The sequence below is a fragment of the Mercenaria mercenaria genome, chromosome 7, assembly GCF_021730395.1.
Source record: "Mercenaria mercenaria strain notata chromosome 7, MADL_Memer_1, whole genome shotgun sequence".
Classification (NCBI taxonomy): domain Eukaryota; kingdom Metazoa; phylum Mollusca; class Bivalvia; order Venerida; family Veneridae; genus Mercenaria; species Mercenaria mercenaria.
The window spans coordinates 77,415,233-77,437,503 of record NC_069367.1 but is presented as its reverse complement, the minus strand read 5'-3'; the positions used below and the strand labels follow the sequence as shown (position 1 = coordinate 77,437,503).

The 22,271-nt window shown below is 37.1% G+C and overlaps 1 protein-coding gene across 3 annotated transcripts in view; it reads left to right on the top strand.

Annotated features, from left to right (window-relative positions):
• LOC123553874 (E3 ubiquitin-protein ligase TRIP12-like) overlaps positions 1–22,271 on the top strand; it is a 66,111-nt gene that overhangs the window by 5,347 nt on the left and 38,493 nt on the right. For all 3 annotated transcript variants that reach the window (XR_008371810.1, XM_045343584.2, XM_045343583.2), the window contains exons 2-15: positions 3,013–3,140; positions 5,900–6,014; positions 6,657–7,861; positions 9,492–9,715; positions 10,578–10,652; positions 10,876–10,974; positions 11,483–11,568; positions 13,961–14,158; positions 14,466–14,558; positions 15,119–15,280; positions 16,046–16,168; positions 19,109–19,220; positions 19,923–20,037; positions 20,801–20,957. Coding sequence is in view for 2 of the 3 variants with exons in the window: in XM_045343584.2 (XP_045199519.2) it covers positions 3,061–3,140; positions 5,900–6,014; positions 6,657–7,861; positions 9,492–9,715; positions 10,578–10,652; positions 10,876–10,974; positions 11,483–11,568; positions 13,961–14,158; positions 14,466–14,558; positions 15,119–15,280; positions 16,046–16,168; positions 19,109–19,220; positions 19,923–20,037; positions 20,801–20,957 (2,844 nt within the window). In the remaining variant the exon portion in view is untranslated. The remainder of the gene's footprint in view (positions 1–3,012; positions 3,141–5,899; positions 6,015–6,656; positions 7,862–9,491; positions 9,716–10,577; positions 10,653–10,875; positions 10,975–11,482; positions 11,569–13,960; positions 14,159–14,465; positions 14,559–15,118; positions 15,281–16,045; positions 16,169–19,108; positions 19,221–19,922; positions 20,038–20,800; positions 20,958–22,271) is intronic.

Below are 22,271 nucleotides of genomic sequence, written 5' to 3'. Positions count from 1 at the left end.
CGCTCCTGACCCCTATTGACTTCTTGCCTATAGGACTTTGCATTGGGGGAGACATGCGCTTTTTTACAAAAGCATTTTCTAGTTTTTATTAGCTCACCTGAGCATGAAGTGCTCAAAGGTGAGCTTTTGTGATCGCCCTGTGTCTGTCGTCAACAATTTGACTGTTAACACTCTAGAGGTCACAATTTTGGCCCAATCTTAATGAAACTTGGTCAGAATGTTACCCTCAATTAAATCTTGGACAAGTTCGATATTGGGTCATCTGAGGTCAAAAGCTAGGTCACCAGGTCAAATCAAAGGAAAAGCTTGTTAACACTCCAGAGGTCACAATTTTGGCCCAGTCTTAATGAAACTTAGTCAGAATGTTGCCCTCAATAAAATCTTAGACGAGTTCGATATTGGGTCATCTGGGGTCAAAAACTAGGTCTCCAGGTCAAATCAAAGGGCATCTGTTAAAATTTTATGATTGTCAAGATGTGAAATAACGTTGCTATGAATTACGTGTTTGAGAAGTTTGCAACAAATGGATGTTAGATGTTCAGTTGAAACCAAATGAAACAGATGCTGGTGGAACATGTTGAAACATTTGTATTGTCTGTTCCATTCTAAACCAGCAAGAAGTAGCTAGGCTATTTCAATGAAATACTTGCAAAAATGCATCTGCTATTGGCGAAAACTGGGAAAAATCGTACCTGAAACTGTTGATTTTTCTGTTGCATTCAAGGCTTTCAGTGCTTTTTATGCCCCCGGCATCTACTGATGCGGGAGGCATATAGTGATCGTCCTGTCCGTTCGTCCGTCCGTCCGTACGAGGTTAACCAAATGGGACCGTCAATACCCCTTACTAGAATGACTTGATACTAATGCAGATGTAACCTGTGACCATTCCTCATCTTCAGACATCACCTGACCTCAGTTTGACCTTGACCTCATTTTGGACTGAGGTTGCTTTATATGGGCCATCTCTTGGTTAACCAAATGGGACCATTTCATCTAGCATCAATACCGCTTACACGAATGAATTGATACTAAAACAGATGTAACCTGTGACCATTCCTCATCTTCAAACATCACCTGACCTCAGTTTGACCTTGACCTCATTTTGTACTTAGGTTGCTTTATATTGGCCATCTCTTGGTTAACCAAATGGGACTCTTTCGTCTAGCATTAATACCACTTACAAAAATGAATTGATACTATTAATACAGATGTAACCTGTGACCATTCCTCATCTTCAAACATCACCTGACCTCAGTTTGACCTTGACCTTGTTTTGGACTTGGGTTGCTTTGTATCGACAAGGATGCCACCAGGGGCATCAAGCGTTTATTGAATGCAGCTCCTTGTTTTGCCATTGTTTTGTGGTTATAGATGTTTCTAAAGCTTCTGAATGTAAGCTAGTATTAGGTAGAAAGGCTTCAATAGTCGAACGCACTGTCATTAGACAATTCTTCAAAGTAAAATTTAGATCTTGTATATCTTCAAAATCAGGATGCTCACTAAGATTTTGTCAACTGATATTTCAAGGTATTTGTTATACTTTTGTTGCTGTCTGTTTCAGTTTACTTTATTACCGAAATCAAATAAATTCTGTTACAGCTTGTTTATTATCTGTGGAAAGCCTATTAAACCCTTGATATTGAAGATCTTGGAGGTATTTACTCTTTGGAAGATCCATCTGAATTCTGATCATCACACTTTGGCACTCAACTCCTATAGTTTCCATCCAATTGAAATGAAACTTGGTATATATCATTAATTACAAACCAAATTGCTCAAGCCTTTCCCCCACTTAAAAAAGGCAATGTCACTTTTAGTTTATTGTGTTGTCACCACCGCCACATAAAACCTATCAAACCTCCACCCATCGCCACATTACCACTCAACTCCAGCACACACATACCAAAGAACAATTTCATTTAAATTTTACTTCCACTTCCTTATAGGTAAACTTGGGATGAATATTGCCCCATTATTCTCATATTGTCAATCATTTTAGGAGGCACGTGTAATGCAATGATCACATCATTCATGTATTCAGTAGTGTTTTCTGTTTCTTGACATTTTTCTCGATTTGGAACTGGAAACAACCACAATCAATTACACATGTTTCTGTTTTTGTTTTTTGTTTTTTTTTTTCATTATATTATTTACCTGTATAAGTATTGGTATTCACAAACTTGATGTTGTTCAACATCAAATTCACTTAAGAAATAATTTATAGCAAAAGAGTGCTTTAACTATTTTGCACGATGGGTGGTTATATGTTGGGCATAATAATTTCATGAGGGCATAGCCCGAGTGAAATTATTTGAACGACTATTACCACCCGAGTGTATAAATAGTGTTAAAGCAGGCTTGTGCTATAAATTATTTTGATTCTGATATGCCCTTAATCTCAAACATTAGATAACAAAAACTTTGACGTCATCGCATGTTAATGTGACGTCATTCTAGCGTAAGAGTGTTTTAACAGAGACAAGCATATAAGAACAGAACTTAAACAATGAGATTTAAAGCAAGATCATTAATTTTGTGAAATGTGCAATCTGCAAAACATTGACCCCTTTAATAGAATGAAACAAATACCCTTCTTTTATTTAACGAAATCAAATTGGGATTTGCCTGCTTCAAAAGAAGCAATGAGATCTGAGGAACAAAGATGATCACTGCTGATAATTAAATATCATTTAAAGGCTTTAGAAATATCTCCATGTGGTATTCGGTTCATTGTGATAGGTTAAAGTCTTCAAAATAAATGTTGAATGACTGAAGTATGATTCAAAATAGATAAAAACAAAAACATTTATTATGCTTATAATTACTTGTAATGTTATTATCATCATAACAAGCTTATTGTGGCTTATCTTAGATCTTGGAAATTCAAGTGGTACAGGGTGAGAAAAATTGTACTTAAGGTTGCATTTTCAGCCAAGGATTTTAAGCTGAAATGGCCTATATATATTAATATGAAAACACCTGGAAATTACAGAAATTTTCTTTTCTTTGCAGCTACAATCCTGGCTAATCCTGGCATGAGCCAGATGAGGTGTGGTGCCTATGGCCGATCCAGTTGATTGTCAGTCTAGTGGGGGGAGTAAACAACACACACGCAAAACAGGGGCCAGACACACAAATAGGTAAGAACACTGTACAGCAGGGGCCAGACACACAAATGGGTAAGAACACTACAGCAGGGGCCAGACACGTAAATAGGTAAGAACACTGTACAGCAGGGGCCAGACACACAAATGGTAAGAACACTACAGCAGGGGCCAGACACACAAATGGGTAAGAACACTGTACAGCAGGGGCCAGACACACAAATGGGTAAGAACACTACAGCAGGGGCCAGACACACAAATGGGTAAGAACACTGTACAGCAGGGGCCAGACACACAAATGGGTAAGAACACTACAGCAGGGGCCAGACACACAAATAGGTAGGAACACTACTGCAGGGGCCAGACACACAAATAGGTAAGAACACTGTACAGCAGGGGCCAGACGCACAAATGGGTAAGGACACTGTACAGCAGGGACCAGACACACAAACAGGTATTGAGGTAAGAACACTACAGTATGGGCCAGACACACAAATTGCTAAGAACACTGTACAGCAAGGGTCAGACACACAAATGGGTAAGAACACTGTACAGCAGGGGCCAGACACACAAATGGGTAGGAACACTACAGCAGGGGCCAGACACACAAATGGGTAAGGACACTGTACAGCAGGGACCAGACACACAAACAGGTAAGAACACTACAGTATGGGCCAGACACACAAATTGCTAAGAACACTGTACAGCAGGGGCCAGACACACAAATGGGTAAGAACACTGTACAGCAGGGGCCAGACACACAAATGGATAAGAACACTGTACAGCAGGGACCAGACACACAAACGGGTAAGAACACTACAGTATGGGCCAGACACACAAATTGCTAAGAACACTGTACAGCAGGGGCCAGACACACAAATTGCTAAGAACACTGTACAGCAGGGGTCAGACACACAAATGGGTAAGAACACTGTACAGCAGGGGCCAGACACACAAATGGATAAGAACACTGTACAGCAGGGACCAGACACACAAACGGGTAAGAACACTACAGCAGGGGCCAGACACACAAATTGCTAAGAACACTGTACAGCAGGGGCCAGACACACAAATTGGTAAGAACACTACAGTAGGGGGCAGACACATAAATTGGTAAGAACACTGTACCGCAGGGACCAGACACACAAATAGGTAAGAACACTGGACAACTTGCATCGGTTAGATTAGATTCAGAGCCAGCAGTTCTTGCAGATGGTATAGCCATGCAAAATGTATAATAAAATGGAGTACAAAAATTATCAACATGTCAGTCACTACAAAGAAACAGTGGTCTCTTTGGTGATAATAAATTGTTACTATTTTAAATCTTCATGTTTATTCTGCAGTGTAGAATTCTATTAAACATTTTTAGCTCATCTGATTTAAAAAAGAAATGATCAGTTATTGTCATCTCTTGATCTGCATCGGTGTTGGCGTTGCCGTTGCCTGGTGAAGTTTTATGTTTAGGTCAGCTTTTCTCCTAAACAATCAAAGCTATTGCTTTAAAACTTACAACACTTGTTCACCATCAGTAGCTGACTCTGTACAGCTAGAAACATAACTCTATCCTGCTTTTTGCAAGAATTATGGCCCGTTTTGGACTTAGAAAATATCGGATTTCTTAGTTAAGTTTTGTGTTTAGGTCAGTTTTTCTCCTTAAAGGTCAAAGCTATTGCTTTAAATCTTGGGGCAGTCATTTGCAGTTAAAAGCTGTCTCTGCATAGCAAGTACCGTAACTCTACATTGCTTTTTGCAATAATTATGGCCTCTTTTTGACTTAGAAAATCATGGGTAGGACAATATTTCTATTATACAGAGACAAAAAAATCAAATGAGCGTCTGCACCTGCAAGGCGGTGCTCTTGTTTTGTCAAAGCATTTGTTTCTGAAAAAATTCAGCCAGTAAAAAAGATAGGCTTATGATAAGCTTGTTATTTCCAAGGCTGATTTGAAAATACTGGTCCTACAGTCAGTTATCAAAATGGGATTCTTGGGGCGTTGAATTCTTCATTTGAGGAAGCCATATGGCTGGCCTAGAAAGGTTGGTGATTCTGCCCGCTCATGATGAAATAAGGCACTGAGGGTTACCTGCAGCACTGGGGTCTTACTCCACCATTAAAATTCAAAAGTTGCCATATGACATAAAATTTTGTCAGTGCGATATTAAATCCAAGAAAATAAGTAAATACAAAGGAAAGTCACTTCTTTGATGACAGTTTTGCATACAGATAAAGTTCCACAGTGTGAATTTTAATGAAGATTTTCTTAGCTGTATATCTACCTATTTTCAGTTAAATGGCAAAATATATTGTCCGTAATTCATATGTAATATGTTTGAATTATTTTACATTAAAACCTGTCTTATCATCAAAGTTTTCTGAAAGAAGCTGCTGACTGTTAAACAGTAGATATATGTGATATAAAAGATGCCCAGCAAGATTAATGCTACGTATATAACAATTGCAAGGCATTATTTTAGGTTTTCCAGATGCATGATGTTGAATCGTCACTTCTGGTTAATGCAGAACCTTTATAGTAGGTGAACTACTGTAATTGTTTCCAAATTCTTACCAAAACACTGCTTTAATTTCCAATGCTAAAGGTATCTATCTTAATACTGTAAAAAGGACTGTATAGGTAGGCATATTTTCATCACGCATATTAGACTGTATATGAATATGTTTGGAAAAATAGCACTTACAATAAATTGTTCCAGTCCTGTTGTAACTTTAAGTTAAGCAGAATATTTTAAGTGGCCTAAGGTTGATATTGAACATTTCTTTTAAATGATTTTAGAGAGATTAGCAGTCCAGCCATAGCAAGGCGGACAAGGAGTAGGGATAGGCAATCAGAGGACACTGAGGTTACAATCAAGCAAGAAAAACCTGTCAGGGAAGGCTCAAGAGAAAAGGTATGCCAGTGATTTTTTCCCAACTATAGGAGATGTTGTGCATAGGTGTCTTCTTTGGAAGTTTTCTTCAGATCCTGAAATGGACTTCTGATATAGATTCTTATTTTATTTTTTCCATTTAATTCCCTTCTTTCAGGCCTCTTTGTCATCATTTTGGGAATGCCACTTTGGTTGGATTGGGAAAATTTTCTCAAAATTGTCGAAAAAAAAATAAGTGACAATACTGATTACAAAGTTATTTTGTGTGTGTAATACATGTATTTACAAATTTGGAATGGCATTTTAGTAATTGTTCAGCAGTATAACTGTAACTGTTTACTTACGTAAAGATTTAAAGTTGAACTTTTGTAAAACAGCAAACACTTTAAAACTTAAAAATCATTTGGGAATTTTAAGTTCACAGTCAGGGAAAACAACATACTTTTAGCTTTGGGACTGCCTCCTTTTAAGGAAGGTTTATAGTGAGAAAAGTCCTGTTGATATCATTTTATAGTCCTGCACTGCCTTGATGTACATGGTGGTCTCCAAAAGCAAAGAAGGAAAGTATAAATGTATAAAACCTTCTTCTATCAGTTTCAAGACTACTAATGAAAATTTATGGATTCACGATTTTCATTTTTGTTTGTGTTTGTCCTGTTGCAGAAATTTGGAATAAACGTTAATCAGAATTTGAACGCCAATTCATCAGAGAGCTCTACAGAATTTTCTACACAGAGAAGAAGGAGATCTAGTTCTGGTAGTTCTAAATCTAAAACTTCTCTACAGTCAAACTCTAGTACAAAGGTAGACAGGGGTAGGAAAAGGTCACAAAGTGAAGAAAGTGTAGGTGTATTGTCAACATCACCACCAGGTAGTAGTGGGACAAAGGGCAGAGATAGGTCTGCCTCGGGTGTGTTCAGTGAAAGAAGTGGAGTTAATTCATCTTGTGCAAAGTCATCTGCAAGTTCAGCATCTGTTAAAAATTCTTCATCAAAGTCATCATCAAGATCTAGAAAAAGGAGTGGTCCGGTGTCTGCAGCATCAAGTTCTTTATCAAGCATTGACTTAGAGACTGCTTCGGCAGTATCATCACGTTCCTCTAAAGTTTCTGTGAGCTCTTCAAAGACAAGGAGCAATAGCGGCTCTAGTTTAACATCTGTGTCTAGTGAGGGTCTGCTGACTGGGAATTGTGAAAAGTGTAGACTGGTTAAAAAAGCTAGAAAAGGAAAGGAAACTGAGGTTAGGGTCAAATCCACTAGAACTTGGTCTGTAAGTGTAGCGGACATTCCTAACACTGAGTGCACTTCACATAATATATCATCAGGAAAATCCTCAGCGTCATCGTTGTTTAGTGATACATTTAAAGGTAAAATAGAGGAGTGTGGGACTGGTCAGACTTTATCAAGGTCAATAAAACAAAGTCTTAGGCCAAGTACGCAAGCACAGTCACGTGCTGAGGTGGGAACATACCGTGTGTCTCGTAAACGTTCAAACGTAGCAAAATCATCAACTTCTGTTGTAGAACCTGTTGCTAAGTGCAGCAAGGTGGAATCTAGAACTGACAGTGATATTAAGTTGGAGAAAAAAATAGAAGTCAGTGTTACTAATCACGGTATTCACGAACAGGCATTGCCAGCTAGTTTTATTATTGCTGGTACTAGTTATTCTAGAGACAATAACCCAACACAGCCACCAAAGAAAAAATCCAAGTTGGATAAAAAGGCAAAAAAGAAAGACAAAAGTTCTCACAAATTGGAGAGTCCAAAAGGTGCTACGGGGAGTTCTACTTCAAAGTCATCTCCGCCGGAGCTGAACAGCTTACGGCGGCATACTCGGGCAAAGAAGACGGGCTCCTGTGCTAGTAGTAGGTGAGTATCTCTGCCTTTATAAATAAAATTGTTAGAATGTGATAGAAGTTTGAACTAAGCAAGTCTGTGGTTTTGAAATTTAAGGAAGTTTAAGGCATTTTTGGTGGACCCCAAAATTTAGGAATAGCCAAAATATGCATTAAGGGCATAAAAGTTTGTGTCACATATATCTCAAACAGTATTTGATTTATAAGAGTCATAAAACAGGCTATTCTTATAAAGCACCCGCCCGCTTAGCTCAGTAGGTAGAGCGACGGATCGCAGGGTCGCAAGTTCGATCCCCGGGCGGGGTGTGTGTTCTCCGTGACTATTTGATAAACGACATTGCGTCTGAAATCATTAGTCCTCCACCTCTGATTCATGTGGGGAAGTTGGCAGTTACTTGCGGAGAACAGGTTTGTACTGGTGCAGAATCCAGGAACACTGGTTAGGTTAACTGCCCGCCGTTACATAACTGAAATACTGTTGAAAAACGGCATTAAACCCAAAACAAACAAACAAACTTATAAAGCATGTGAACTTTTGCACCTGGTGTTCTGTTTTGGATTTCACACAGCCAGACCAGAGTTATGGTCCTTGATTTAGTGAAAAGGACACAAAAAGTGTAATCTTGTCAGGGATCGAATTTAACTTTTTTTTCCACTAGCAATTTTTTGCTAGTGCCATTTTTTTCCACTAGCAAAATGGTTAGTTCCACTAGCAATTATTTAGAGGTTGTTTGCTCACTAAATTGTATAACCTAAAGTGATATTTTTTGTTGTTTTATGTACAGCTCTGCTGTTGTGTTTACTGACTGACTTGAAAGTAAACTATAAAAACCTCAAATGTTTTTGTTATTTATTCATACAAACTTATCCACTGTCTGACTATTACATGAAAATTTCTAACAATAAAGCCACAAGGTACCAGTGTAACGTTTTTACTTATATTGTCATCATTTTCTTTTGTTTCATACAAAAGTTTTAATATTTAGCTCGGATTCCCATTTTTTTTACAGTTTTGACAGATGCCGTGGGGTTAGACCGGGACTTTGTGGTTTGAGCGGTACGAACCGAAGTACTCGTCGTCGAAACGGCCGATGTTGCTTTAGGTTCTTTGGGGTCACTCCCCTTGCTTTCACTGTCATTGGCAGCCTCCGCGGGCCTTTTTCTCCCGAAGAAACTAGTTATTTTATTTATTTTCCATCCATGTTGCGAACCACGGCAGCAAATCGTAAACAAATATCGTATAGACGCTTACTTAAATATCCGATAATTACATTTGTATAAAACGACAAGCGTCTACAATCGGTCACGTGGTTATCGGTAAAATTACCCTAAAGTAGTTTTAAAAAGCACAAAGGACAGTTTGAGCGAATGCGTTGATTTTCGGACGCGGTCGCAAAAATATTCGAGTGCCATTATTTCCTACTCGCATTTTTTTATTCTTACTCGAATTTCGCGAGTTAGCGACCGTTAAATTCGATCCCTGCTTGTTACTCTACTTATGTCATCTTTAGGTCAACAAAATTGTAAAATCTAATGAATAGTGTAAAGACAAGCAACAATAGGTTTACTGTTCATTAAAGAATTAGAAGTGCAAGAAGAACTTCTGTTATGGTTATACATAAACTTCCCTTTATTTGATACAGTGGTCGGCAGTCTTCTTCACTGTCCAAGCGTCACCAGCAAGGTCGTACTAATCCACCAACAGCCCAGGGATCTGGGTCAACTGTGGCAGCAAGTTGTAGTACGAGTGGAGGGGGAATAGCCAAACCACTATCAGCACTCATGTCAGACAGCGAGAACTCTGTGTCGGGAGGGGGAGGTCCTTCAAAGACACCTCAAGATGATAATACACAGTCAACAGGACTTGGTGAGCTATAGTTCTGTCACATTATTGAAATAAACTTAATTTTTCTAGCTTTTCTGATTATTAAAAAGTCTTCTTCAAACATCTCTTGTTCTTTCGTAGAATACTATAGCCTCGAAACTTTATACATTTTTTTATCATCATCAGTTGATTAAGCAGGCCAAGAGCAATAACTCTTTTTATATGCTCATTTTGGAAAAACAGGATGTATTATGTGATGGCATGTACGTTTGTCCGTCCTTCTGTCAGTCCATCCGTCTTAATTCATGTCCGGAGCATGACTTTTATATCTATGAAAAGTATTGACTTCAAACTTAGTTTATAGGTAGGTGGCAATGAGACAATGCACAGAGTATTTGAACTAGCTTTTTTTTTTGTCACTTTGGGAAAAGGTCCAGTACGGACTGAATTGGGAAGAATTGTGGCATAGGCCTGTACTTCTTATAAAATTGAAAGCAAGCAATCATTAATAGATCTGCAAACTTAAAATTTCTTTTGCATGTACGAGTCAATAAAATACCAAACCGTTAGACAATTTGACCAGTTTTCTTTGCCTTTTTGGGAGTTTTTTGCTTGGAAAATGGGGAAAATTGTCATTTTTTGAATTGGGGGAAAAGGTCCTTTTTCTGATACTTTATAAAGAAGGAAAAAAATTGCTGTGTAGGTCAGGGGTCTGCAGGCAGAGCTCTTGTTTGAGTTTCTGAGAAATGTAAGGTATAAAAGTAACACTTGTCCAAAAGAGAAAATGAACTGTAAAATTATAGACAGAAGTAAGGTAGAAATATTGTAGACTGTGAGTAGAATCTGTGAAGTCATGTGAAAAATGCAGAACACTTTGTATAATTCTTTTATTCTCTAATTCCAGCTCCAAGTACTGGAGGTGCAACTGCAATGACGTCAGAGAGCGAGTCCGAGGAGGCTGATATGGGCAGACTTCAAGGTAATTATTCTTGATTTACCAGAAATTGCAGTTTGTCCTGTGAACTCAAATGTAACCATTTTTAAATGGCAGTCATATATAGAATGAGATTGAAAATGAGGATCAAGTTTGCTCTTTTTCAAGGTGACAGTAATGGCAAGGTTGGACTTTTGTAGTTTATGCGAAGAAACATTTGAAGAAGTGTTGAAACATTGTAAATATAAGTTATGATTTCTATTTATAGCTTTACTGGAGGCAAGGGGTCTGCCATCACAGCTGTTTGGAGCACTTGGTCCCAGAATGCACCAGTTACTACACAGAACAATGGGCAGTAATAGTTCAAGTATGTACATACTTTGTAACATTAAGGGAGAAGACCTGTAGCAACTACATTATTTTCATTCCATTATTTATTTATGTGTGATTCCTCCATTCTCTATTAGGTGACTCCTAGAGATTACTGAGTACATGACATTCCACAACAAAATTAATGTATTGAAATTGCTAAAATTAAAAATGTATCTTGTGAGTAAGGCATGGACTTGACCTGCTTTATAATAGCTCCTGCCAGGACATAACAAAACACTGTTTTTATCAGTTGTAGCTTTTGAGCTTATTATTAACCCGATTTTATTAACTTGTTTGTTTGACTGGTTCAGTACCACGACCCTAATGGGTTTGGCGAGGCATTATTAATAGTTGAGTGACCTACATCTCAACAACAGACCAACGCTCCTCTTGGATTTAAGTTGATCGCAATTTAGAACTTAGCTGTTAACTTGCAGATTATATCTTTAATTCTGAAATTGAATAACGAAACAAGCTTGCATTGCCAATAATTTGTTTTGCAGTGAACAAAGCCCAGCAGTTGTTACAGGGTTTACAGGCAACAGGGAATGAAGACCAGCAGCTGTCTGCTGTCATTGAAATGTGCCAGGTATAAATAATACACAAGTTTCAATATGCCTTTCTAGTATGATAGTCTGTCAGGCTGGGGGCCTCTGTGGCAGAGTGGTTGAGGTCGCTGACTTCAAATCACTTGCCCTTAGCTAATGTGTGTTCGAACCTCACTTCAGCTGGTTTACGGAAGGTCAGTGGTTCTACCCAGGTGCTTGCCTGTGATGAAACAGTGCAGGGAGGGGCACCTGGGGTCTTCACCATCAAAAGCTGGAAAGTCATCAAATGACATATAATTGTGACTGTGTGATGTTAAACCCATTAATTTTTGATAAAAGTCAAGCCAGATTATTTCCGTTTTATATGCCTGTTTTTTTAGGCTCCTATGTTAACTCGTCAAGGTAACAACCAAGTTTTATAACTCTTGGTGCATTTTAATATGAATTATAGCCTTTTTAGCTAGACTTTTCAAAGAAAAAGTAGAGCTATTGCACTCAACGTCTGCGTCGGCGTGGCCGTTGGTTAACGTTTTTGATAAAGTCAGATATCTCTGTTACTATCAAAGCTATTGACTTGAAACTTGAAATAGTTATTTACTATCAAAGTCTACACCAGGAGAAATAATCCCCATAACTCTGATATGAATTTTGACAGAGTTATGCCCCTTTTTAATTTAATTTTTTGGTTAAAGTTTTTAAGTCAAATATCTCTGTTGCTATCAAAGCTTTTGACTTGAAACTTAAACTGCTTATTAAGTATCAAAGTCTACACCAGGAGAAGCAATCCCCATAACTCCTGATTTGAATTTGAGTTATGCCCCTTTTTAACTTAGAATTTTTGGTTTTAAAGTTTTTGATAATGTCAAATGTCACTGTTACTGACAAAACTTTTGACTTGAAACTTAAAATAGCTATTTACTATCAAAGTCTACACCAGGAGAAACAATCTTCGAGCGTGCTGTCATCAGACAGCTCTTGTTGTTTTTACTTGCAAAATGCATTTGAAGTTTTACATACAACTGTCTGGCTTTATCTCAGAAACTTGTGTTAGATTGAAACTTCACACAAAGCTTCCTAGTCATTAAACCCACTGCAGTAATTAAGTTTGATAACTGAAAAAAGGAATTTATTTTGAATTATGGTTTTCTTACAGAGAAATTGGTTTAAATTTTTTGCACCACTATGAAGCTGTATCTTGAAAAACAAATACATTTGCTGGGTTGAAACTTCACACATGGCCCTCCTAGTTATCAAACCAAGTGCAGAATCTTAACACATGGCCCCCAAGTTATCAAACCAAGTGCAGAAACGTCACACATGGCCCCCTAGTTATCAAACCAAGTGCAGAAACGTCACACATGGCCCCCTAGTTATCAAACCAAGTGCAGAAACGTCACACATGGCCCCCTAGTTATCAAACCAAATGCAGAAACGTCACACATGCCCCCCTAGTTATCAAACCAAGTGCAGAAACGTCACACATGGCCCCCTAGTTATCAAACCAGGTGCAGAAACTTCAAACGTCACACATGCCCCCCAAGTTATCATACCAAGTGCAGAAACGTCACACATGCCCCCCTAGTTATCAAACCAAGTGCAGAAACTTCACACATGCCCCCCTAGTTATCAAACCAAGTGCAGAAACGTCACACATGCCCCCCTAGTTATCAAACCAAGTGCAGAAACTTCACACATGGCCCCCTAGTTATCAAACCAGGTGCAGAAACGTCACACATGGCCCCCTAGTTATCAAACCAGGTGCAGAAACGTCACACATGGCCCCCTAGTTATCAAACCAAGTGCAGAAACGTCACACATGGCCCCCTAGTTATCAAACCAAGTGCAGAAACGTCACACATGGCCCCCTAGTTATCAAACCAAGTGCAGTAACCAATTTAGTAACTGTTGGTGGAACTTAATTTGATTTATGGTTTTTGACTTAGAAAACTGGGTTTATGTTTTGTATACAAATAACTATCAAGCTGTTTTTCGGAAACAATTAAATGTGATGGATTGAAACTTTATATAAAGTTCCCTAGTTATCAGACTTACTGCTGGATAATTTTTGATAAAAACCAATTCAGATTAATGCCATTAAATGATTTTATATGCCTCATTTGGAAAAATGGACGTATTGTGTGCATCTTTTTAAAACTTCTTCAGAATAGATGTTTCTGTAAAATCTAGATCAGGCTTGAAACTGGGCCGACATTTTTACTTTATGTACATGTAGTCATGTCTAATGTAATCTTGGTGAAGTTCAAAACTAGGCCATCTTGTTGAAGAAACTAGATCCATAGGTTAAATCATAGAAAAACTTTGTTAACATTTTCTATCTTATGTAAACATAAAACATGGTCAGAATCTCCAAAAGCCATTAATTATGCCATGTATTTTATGTCAGGAAATTTTATGTTTCTTGCTTAATTACAGATGTTGGTAATGGGGAATGAAGACACATTGGCAGGTTTCCCAGTGAAGCAAGTTGTACCAGCCTTAATTACACTGCTACAAATGGAACACAACTTTGATATGATGAATCATGCCTGTAGGGCTCTCACATACATGATGGAAGCCCTTCCTAGGTCCTCTGCAGTTGTCGTTGATGCAGTACCAGTGTTTTTAGAAAAGGTAAATCACTATACTATAGTTATAAATGAATCCATATCAATTAGGTATGGTAAAACAATTTCGAATGTGGAGTTTTTAGCAAAATGTTCTGTTTTACAGTTGAGGAAATGTGATAGAAGTTATTGCTTAATAGAATATATCACTACGTTAGTTAGTAGCAACATAAAAGAATGTATTTTCATTTAAGTTTCAAAGCCTACCTATTTTTAGTAGTTTACACATTTCTATTAGGTAAAAAAAATGATGCGAAAATTTCTAAGTTATACACTATTTCATTGAGACAAGAAAGATGTTTTCCTTTTTACAGTTACAAGTTATACAGTGTATGGATGTGGCAGAACAAGCCTTGACAGGCCTGGAATCACTGTCAAAGAAACACAGCAAGGCCATTTTACAAGCTGTAAGTATCTTAAATATAGTTTTGCAGGCCTCAGTGGATGAGTAGTTAGGGTTAGTGAATTCGAAGCACTTGCCCCATAGCCTTGTTTGTTCAAAACCTGGCTTTTGGGTGTAGAAGGAAGCCCTCCAGCCCACACTGAAGTATTGTGGTTCTACCCAGGTACCGATGTGTACCTAAAATAATGCCCAGACTAACACCTTGGGTCTTTCATCACAATAAAGCTGGAAAGCTACCATATGACCTAAAAGTATGTCTCTGTGACTGTAAACCCAACAATTTTGAGTAACAAGGTAATAATTCTGAATATGACAGAGAATATTATATAATATACTAGATTTATGTGATGTCTGTTATATGTTAATAAAAAAGGTCTGTTGCTTTACAAAATCAGGTTTATTATCTTGTTGCTTAAAACAGTAGTAAATGTCTATTTTTTCATCAAAGTTACTTCTCATGTCTGCAAATTTTATGCCTGTCTATATATCACGTAAAAGAATTACACCGGTTATTAAGATCTTCCTGTAAGAATACAATACTATGTTTCTTTTTTCATATTTCAGGGAGGTATTGCAGCATGTTTGATGTTCCTGGATTTCTTCAGTATAAATGCCCAGCGTTGTGCTCTAGCAATCACTGCCAACTGTGTTCTCAATATGACCAGTGAAGAGTTCCACTATATCAGAGATTCTGTACCGTTGCTGAGTGCAAGGCTTACACACCAGGTAATACCTACTTGATATTATATCCCTATTGAATAGAACAGAAAGGGGTGGGGAATATAGAAATTGTCTGGTTTGTTGAAAAATTATTACGGCACAAACTACAATCACACTTGATACAACTGATTCCAGTGAAATTTCAAATGCATGATCTCCTTAAATGTTTGTTTTCAGTGTCCAAACATAGTATAGCCCTTATTTCCTTTGAAATTGGGTTGTTGTGGGAGTATTCATTACTTTCACTGATTGCTCTAAGTTTGTTGTAAAATGCTTTAGTTTAAGTCATTTCCAAGTAGAAGAAGAGCTTGTTATAGTTCTACTTGCCTGGATTAATTTATATATGTACTTATTACATAGAAATATATTCTGTTGAAGTATATGCATAGACAGGATTGAGAAAATTTCTGCTATATTTGATATATTAACAATGTATAGTGAAATGTAACCTCACATGTGTAGGTTAGAAAACTGTCAGGTCAGATATATTTACCACCTAACTGTCCAGATTGATATGTATGTCGGTGATTTTTAATGGGACAGTATTAGTTTTATTTGAACTGTGTAATACCTTTATTTATAGTTGTGGTTTACATTTTAGATACATTATGGTAAAAAAGGATTAAATAAGGTTTACATATATTATATACTAGCGAACAGTATAAATCTGGACTTTGTCGGGTATAATCCTACCACTTTTACTCATATAACAGTTAAACATGATTTTACATCTATCTGTGAACTATGTACAGTTAACTGTATATTTTTCAGGACAAGAGGTCTGTGGAAAGTGTGTGCCTGTGTTTTGCTCGCCTTGTTGACAATTTCCAGAATGACAGAAGAATACTAAAGGAGATAGCTGTACAGGGTCTTCTCACAAACATTCAGCAACTGGTAAAACTTTGTTCTTTAGTTTGGGATATGGATGATTATTTTTAGCTCGACTATTCGAAGAATAGTCTAGCTATTCTACTCACCCTGGCGTCGGTGTCGGCGTCACACCTTGGTTAAGTTTTTGCATGCAAGTACATACAGCCATCAATTAAAGGCATATAGCTTTGAAACTTATTTTTTCTTTTTCTAGGTCAATTACCAACCTCTTTGGGTCAAGTCCCATAACTCTGACATGTATTTTGAGCAAATTATGCCCCCTTTTGGACTTAGAAAATTTTGGTTAAAGTTTTACATGCAAGTTACTATCTCCAAAACTAATGCAGATATTGAATTGAAACTTCACATGTGTCTTCGGGGTTATAAAACTAGTTGATAGCAGCAAGTCCCATAACTCTGACTTTCATTTTAACCAAATTATGCCCCCTTTTGGACTTAGAAAATTCTGGTTAAAGTTTTGCGTGCAAGTACATACAGCTATTTCTAAAAGGCATATAGATTTGAAACTTATTTTTTCTTTTTCTAGATCAATTACCAACCTCACTGGGTCAAGATCCATAACTCTGACATGTATTTTGAGCAAATTATGCCCCCTTTTAGACTTAGAAAATTTTGGTTAAAGTTTTACATGCAAGTTACTATCTCCAAAACTAAGCAGATATTGATTTGAGACTTCACATGTGTCTTCGGGGTTATAAATCTAGTTGATAGCAGCAAGTCCCATAACTCTGACCTTTATTTTGGCCAAATTATGCCCCCTTTTGGACTTAGAAAATTCTGGTTAAAGTTTTGCGTGCAAGTACATACAGCTATTTCTAAAAGGCATATAGATTTGAAACTTATTTTTTCTTTTTCTAGATCAATTACCAACCTCACTGGGTCAAGATCCATAACTCTGACATGTATTTTGAGCAAATTATGCCCCCTTTTAGACTTAGAAAATTTTGGTTAAAGTTTTACATGCAAGTTACTATCTCCAAAACTAATGCAGATATTGAATTGAAACTTCACATGTGTCTTCGGGGTTATAAAACTAGTTGATAGCAGCAAGTCCCATAACTGATATGCATTTTGGTCAAATTATTCCCCCTTTTGAACTTAAAACTCTTTTGATATTTAACCTTTTTGGATAATATTTTCCTGCTTCTGGGACAATATTTCGAATAGTCGAGCTTGGCTGTCTTACGGACAGCTCTTGTTGCATTGGCAGCTTCTTTTCATTTTAAATCTTTATTATTAAACAAAATTTAAGGCGTCCCATTTTCCATATTTGTACCCCCCGACAACAAAGTTGTAAGGGGGGGTATACTGGTTTCAGGTTGTCTGTCTGTCCGTCTGTCCGTAGACGCAATCTTGTGCGCTCCATCTCTCCTTATCCCCTTGACAGAATTTAATGAAACTTCACACAAGTGATCAGTACCAACAGTAGTTGTGCATGGGGCATGTTAGGTTCTTTTAGAAAAAAAATTTGCAGAGTTATGGGACTTTGTTTTTTTGTTACTATACTATATACATAGACACAATCTTGTGCGCACCATCTCTCCTGATCCCCTTGACACAATTTAATGAAACTTCACACAAGTGATCAGTACCAACAGTAGTTGTGCATGGGGCATGTTAGGTTCTTTTAGAAAAAAAATTTGCAGAGTTATGGGACTTTGTTTTTTTGTTACTATACTATATACATAGACACAATCTTGTGCGCACCATCTCTCCTGATCCCCTTGACACAATTTAATGAAACTTCACACAAGTGATCAGTAACAACAGTAGTTGTGCATGGGGCATGTTAGGTTCTTTCAGAAAAAAAATTTGCAGAGTTATGGGACTTTGTTTTTTTGTTACTGTACTATATACATAGACACAATCTTGTGCGCACCATCTCTCCTCATCCCCTTGACACAATTTAATGAAACTTCACACAAGTGATCAGTATCAACAGTAGTTGTGCATGGTGCATGTTAGGTTCTTTCAGTGACAAAAATTGCAGAGTTATGGGACTTTGTTTCTTGTTAACATACTATGTACATACAGTCTGCATATGCAATCTTGTGCATGCCTAATCTACCAAACCCTTACACATAATTTAATGAAACTTCACACAAGTGATCAGTACCAACCCTAGTTGTACATGGTGCATGTTACATTCTTTTAGATAAATATTCTGCATAGTTATGGGACTTTGTTTTTTGTTACTTTACTGTATACATACAGTCTATATACATACAGTCCACGTAATTATGCAATCTTGTGTGCCTCAAATTGCAATGTACTGTGTCAGTGCATGCGGGGGGTACATTCATCACCTTTAGTGATAGCTCTAGTTTACTTCAAAAATTGGGGCCTCTATGGCCAAGTGGTTAAAGCCACTGACCGATCACTTGCCCTTCACCGATGTGGGCTTAAGCTTCACTTGGGCATTGAATTCTTCATGTGAGGAAGCCATAAAGCTGGCTTACAGAAAGTCGGTGCTCGCTAGTGATAGTATAATGCTCGGAGGGGCACCTGGAGTCTTCCTTCCCCATCAAAAGCCAGTAAGTCACCATATCGCCTATAATTGTGTTTTTGTGATGTTAAACCCAAACAAACAAAAATTCTTCGAAGAATCATCACGTAATGGTTAAAGGTCACTGATTATTTCCATCCTATTACCCCATTTAGGATGTACAACTCTGTGGCTGGAAACCCTCTAGCAGGAGGTCCTTGTTTCAACTCTGGGTAATTTCTCATGCCTGTAAAATGCAGAAAAGGGCATGCACCTAAGTTCAGAAAATTTCAGTATGATCAAAATTGTGTTGGTGCCACTTTAGACACAAGAACAAAACAAAAACAAACAAAAAACGAACCAATATCCATCTCAAAATACTGAAGTCAGATTAGTACACCAGCATCATTGTTTTTTGGTATAAAAGAAAATATGTATTCAGTATATTACTTTTACAGCTTGTTGTGAGCCCACCAGTTGTAAGCACTGGGACGTTTGTAATGGTGATACGTATGCTGGCCATAATGTGTGGAAACTGTCCTGACCTTGCTGTCGTCCTACTTAGACAGAGTAAGTAAATGAACTGTTCTCTAACTTCTTTTATGTGAAGGTTTGGTTGTTCTACAAAATCACATTGTAGCAAAGAAAATTTAATGAAATTTCCATTGCTTTGTCTGCTGCAAGTCTGCAATGTCCCCTTGCAATTCCATGCCTTCAAAATGATCTGATTTTATTGAATCTCTACACATTTCAGGATTGTACAGAACAATGTCCAAATTTGAAAATAGCTGACTTTTCTACTCAAATATTTCAGACCGATTGAATACAGGAGTTTCAGTCAGGAGATTATATGTTCAAATCAACAGCATTGCATTTGTTTTCAGTCACAGTGATGGTTGACTTAAGACATTATGTTTAAGGTTGTCAGTTATGTGCAGAGAATAAGCTAAATTACATTGCTGGTAGGGAATCGTTTGCTTAACTGACTGCCGTATTTCATTTAAATACTGTAGAAAAAAGGTGCAAGATTTTGATAAACAAACTGCATAACTGTATGCGTTAGAAATTGAAATTCTCTAGACTCAGTGATGTGTTAGACTTCTTTTGTTTTGACAGTTGTAAATATGAATAACAGACATGATAGTGAAGAATGAAATGGTTACAATATTGACTTGATACAAAGTTTCATTTCATTTTGTTGGTTGCTTCTAACTTTCAGTTGAAGGATTTCATTTACAAAGATACTGAAATATGATTTTTGTAACATTTCAGAGGTTGCTGATACACTGTGTTATCTACTTGTTGGAACTTCAGAAGAAGCTACAAAGAGTATAGAATTGGTCTCTAGAACTCCACAGGAACTTTATGAAATAGTTTGTTTAATAGGGTATGTTTTCATTGTAATATTTCACTTTACTTTACGAAAGTAAGTTGTCATCTATATGCAGGAAGAAAGTTGATCATTTTGTGGGCATTGTCTATAAACATGTTCTAGTATTAATGGAATATTGAAAAGTACTGAAGGAAAAACAGTTATTTAAACCAATGTCTTTAAAGAAATGATAAAAGTAATATATTGATACCTTCATTTTAATGTCATGTGAAAACAGTCATTTTCTTGCTGTAAGGTTTTTGCTGTCATTGCATTTCTCTCTACTTCTACTAATATAAACAACTCAATTTCAATACAAGTAAAACACAGATGAATGCTGTTTAGTATTCACATTGACTCATAACTTTATTAAGCCACTTTAGTGCAAAACAAAGTGACATGGTTAGAATTTTATATTAGAAAATTAGCATTTTAGAACCACATGAAACAAGTTTGAGATACTTCAATGAAATTGTAGCGAATGGTTCCCATGGCAAATGGGCCATGCTTTCTTGTGTTTAAAGTTAATATCAGTCATTTCAATTAACTTAAGCATATCAAATCAAACTAGTACATTGGAGAATGCTTTGGAACACAGAATTCAGCAGCTAGCATTTTGAAAGTTTTCAGTTTGTAGAAAAGATGAAACAATGCTCAAAAGAAACCAGTTAACTGTCAGATCAGTAAACTGTATATTTCTTTATCACAAATTTACAACTTATATACACCTGCTAATAATAGGTAATTTTAGAGAACTCTGAATTTGTATAATTTATAGGGAGTTGCTACCAGTGTTGCCATCAGATGGGATATTTGCAATAGATAATTTAATGAGGAAAGGATCACTGACCCATGTGGATGCTGTCATCTGGCAATGGAAGGATGATAGAAACATGTGGCATTCTTACTCTCCCATAGACAGTAAAATCATAGAGGTAAGACAGCAATTTGATAGTTAACATTTGGTATAGTTTGAAAGATTTACAAGTGTGCATTACGGCTTCAAAAAAAGCATGTTTGTCAGTGGATGATAGAATCTAAGATGTTATGTAAACTTTAGTTTATATCATTTGTATTAGCTGGAGCATGGTTTCCTGCAAATGTGGAGTAAATCTTTACACTAAGCCTAGAGTTGTTGCCCTTTAAATGATTAAAAACTGTTTTTTAATTTTTAGCTCTTCTGATTTTTGAAAAAAATATATGAGGTTTTGTCTTCACTTAATCGTTAGTGTCGGCATTGGTTAAATTTTTTGTTTAGGTCCACCTTTTTTCAAACACTGTAAGAGCTACAGCTTTGAAACTTTGCACACTTGTTTATCATCATTAGGGGACTATGTAAGCCAAGAACCATAACTCTGATATGCATTTTGATAAAATTATGGCCCTTTTTGTACTTGGAAAATTTGTGTTTCTTGGTTAAAGTTTTGTTTAGGTCACCTTTTTTCAAAAACTATAAGAGCTACAGCTTTGAAACTTTAAACACTTGTTTATCATCATTAGGGGACTATGTAGTTCAAGAACCATAACTCTAACCTGCATTTTATTAGAATTATGGCCCTTTGTGTACTTAGCGATGACACCATGGCAGTGCGCTTGTTATTTTGTGGGATTTCTTAGTAATGGTTAATGCATTGAGTTTATATATAATCCACAGCCACGAGTGGTGGGGCGTTATAGGAATGGTCTCTGTCCGTCCGTAACACTTTTGGTCTGCTCCATATCTCCTAAAGCCCTTGAAGGATTTTCATGAAACTTGGGTCAAATGATCACATCATCAAGACGATGTGCAGAACTCATGAGTCAGCTCAAGGTCAAGGTCACAACTCAAGGTCAAAGGTTTTAGCCTTCCATTTGTGTCCGCTCTGTATCTCCTAAACCCCTTGAAGGAATTTTATAAAACTTGGGTCAAATGATCACCTCATCAAGAGGATGTGCAGTACTCATGAGTCAGCCATGCTAGCTCAAGGTCAAGGTCACAAAGGTATGAGCCGTCCATTTTGTGCCCACTCTATATCTCCTAAATCCCTTGAAGGATTTTCATTAAACTTGGGTCAAATGATGACCACATCAAGAACTCATGATTCAGCTGTCATCTCAAGGTCAAGGTCACAACTCAAGGTCAAATGTTTGAGCTCTGTAATCTTCCAAACCCCTTGAAGGATTTTCATGAAACTTGGGTCAAGATGATGTGCAGAATTCATGAGTCAGTCATGTCAGTTCAAGGTCAAGGTCACAGCTCAAGGTCAAAG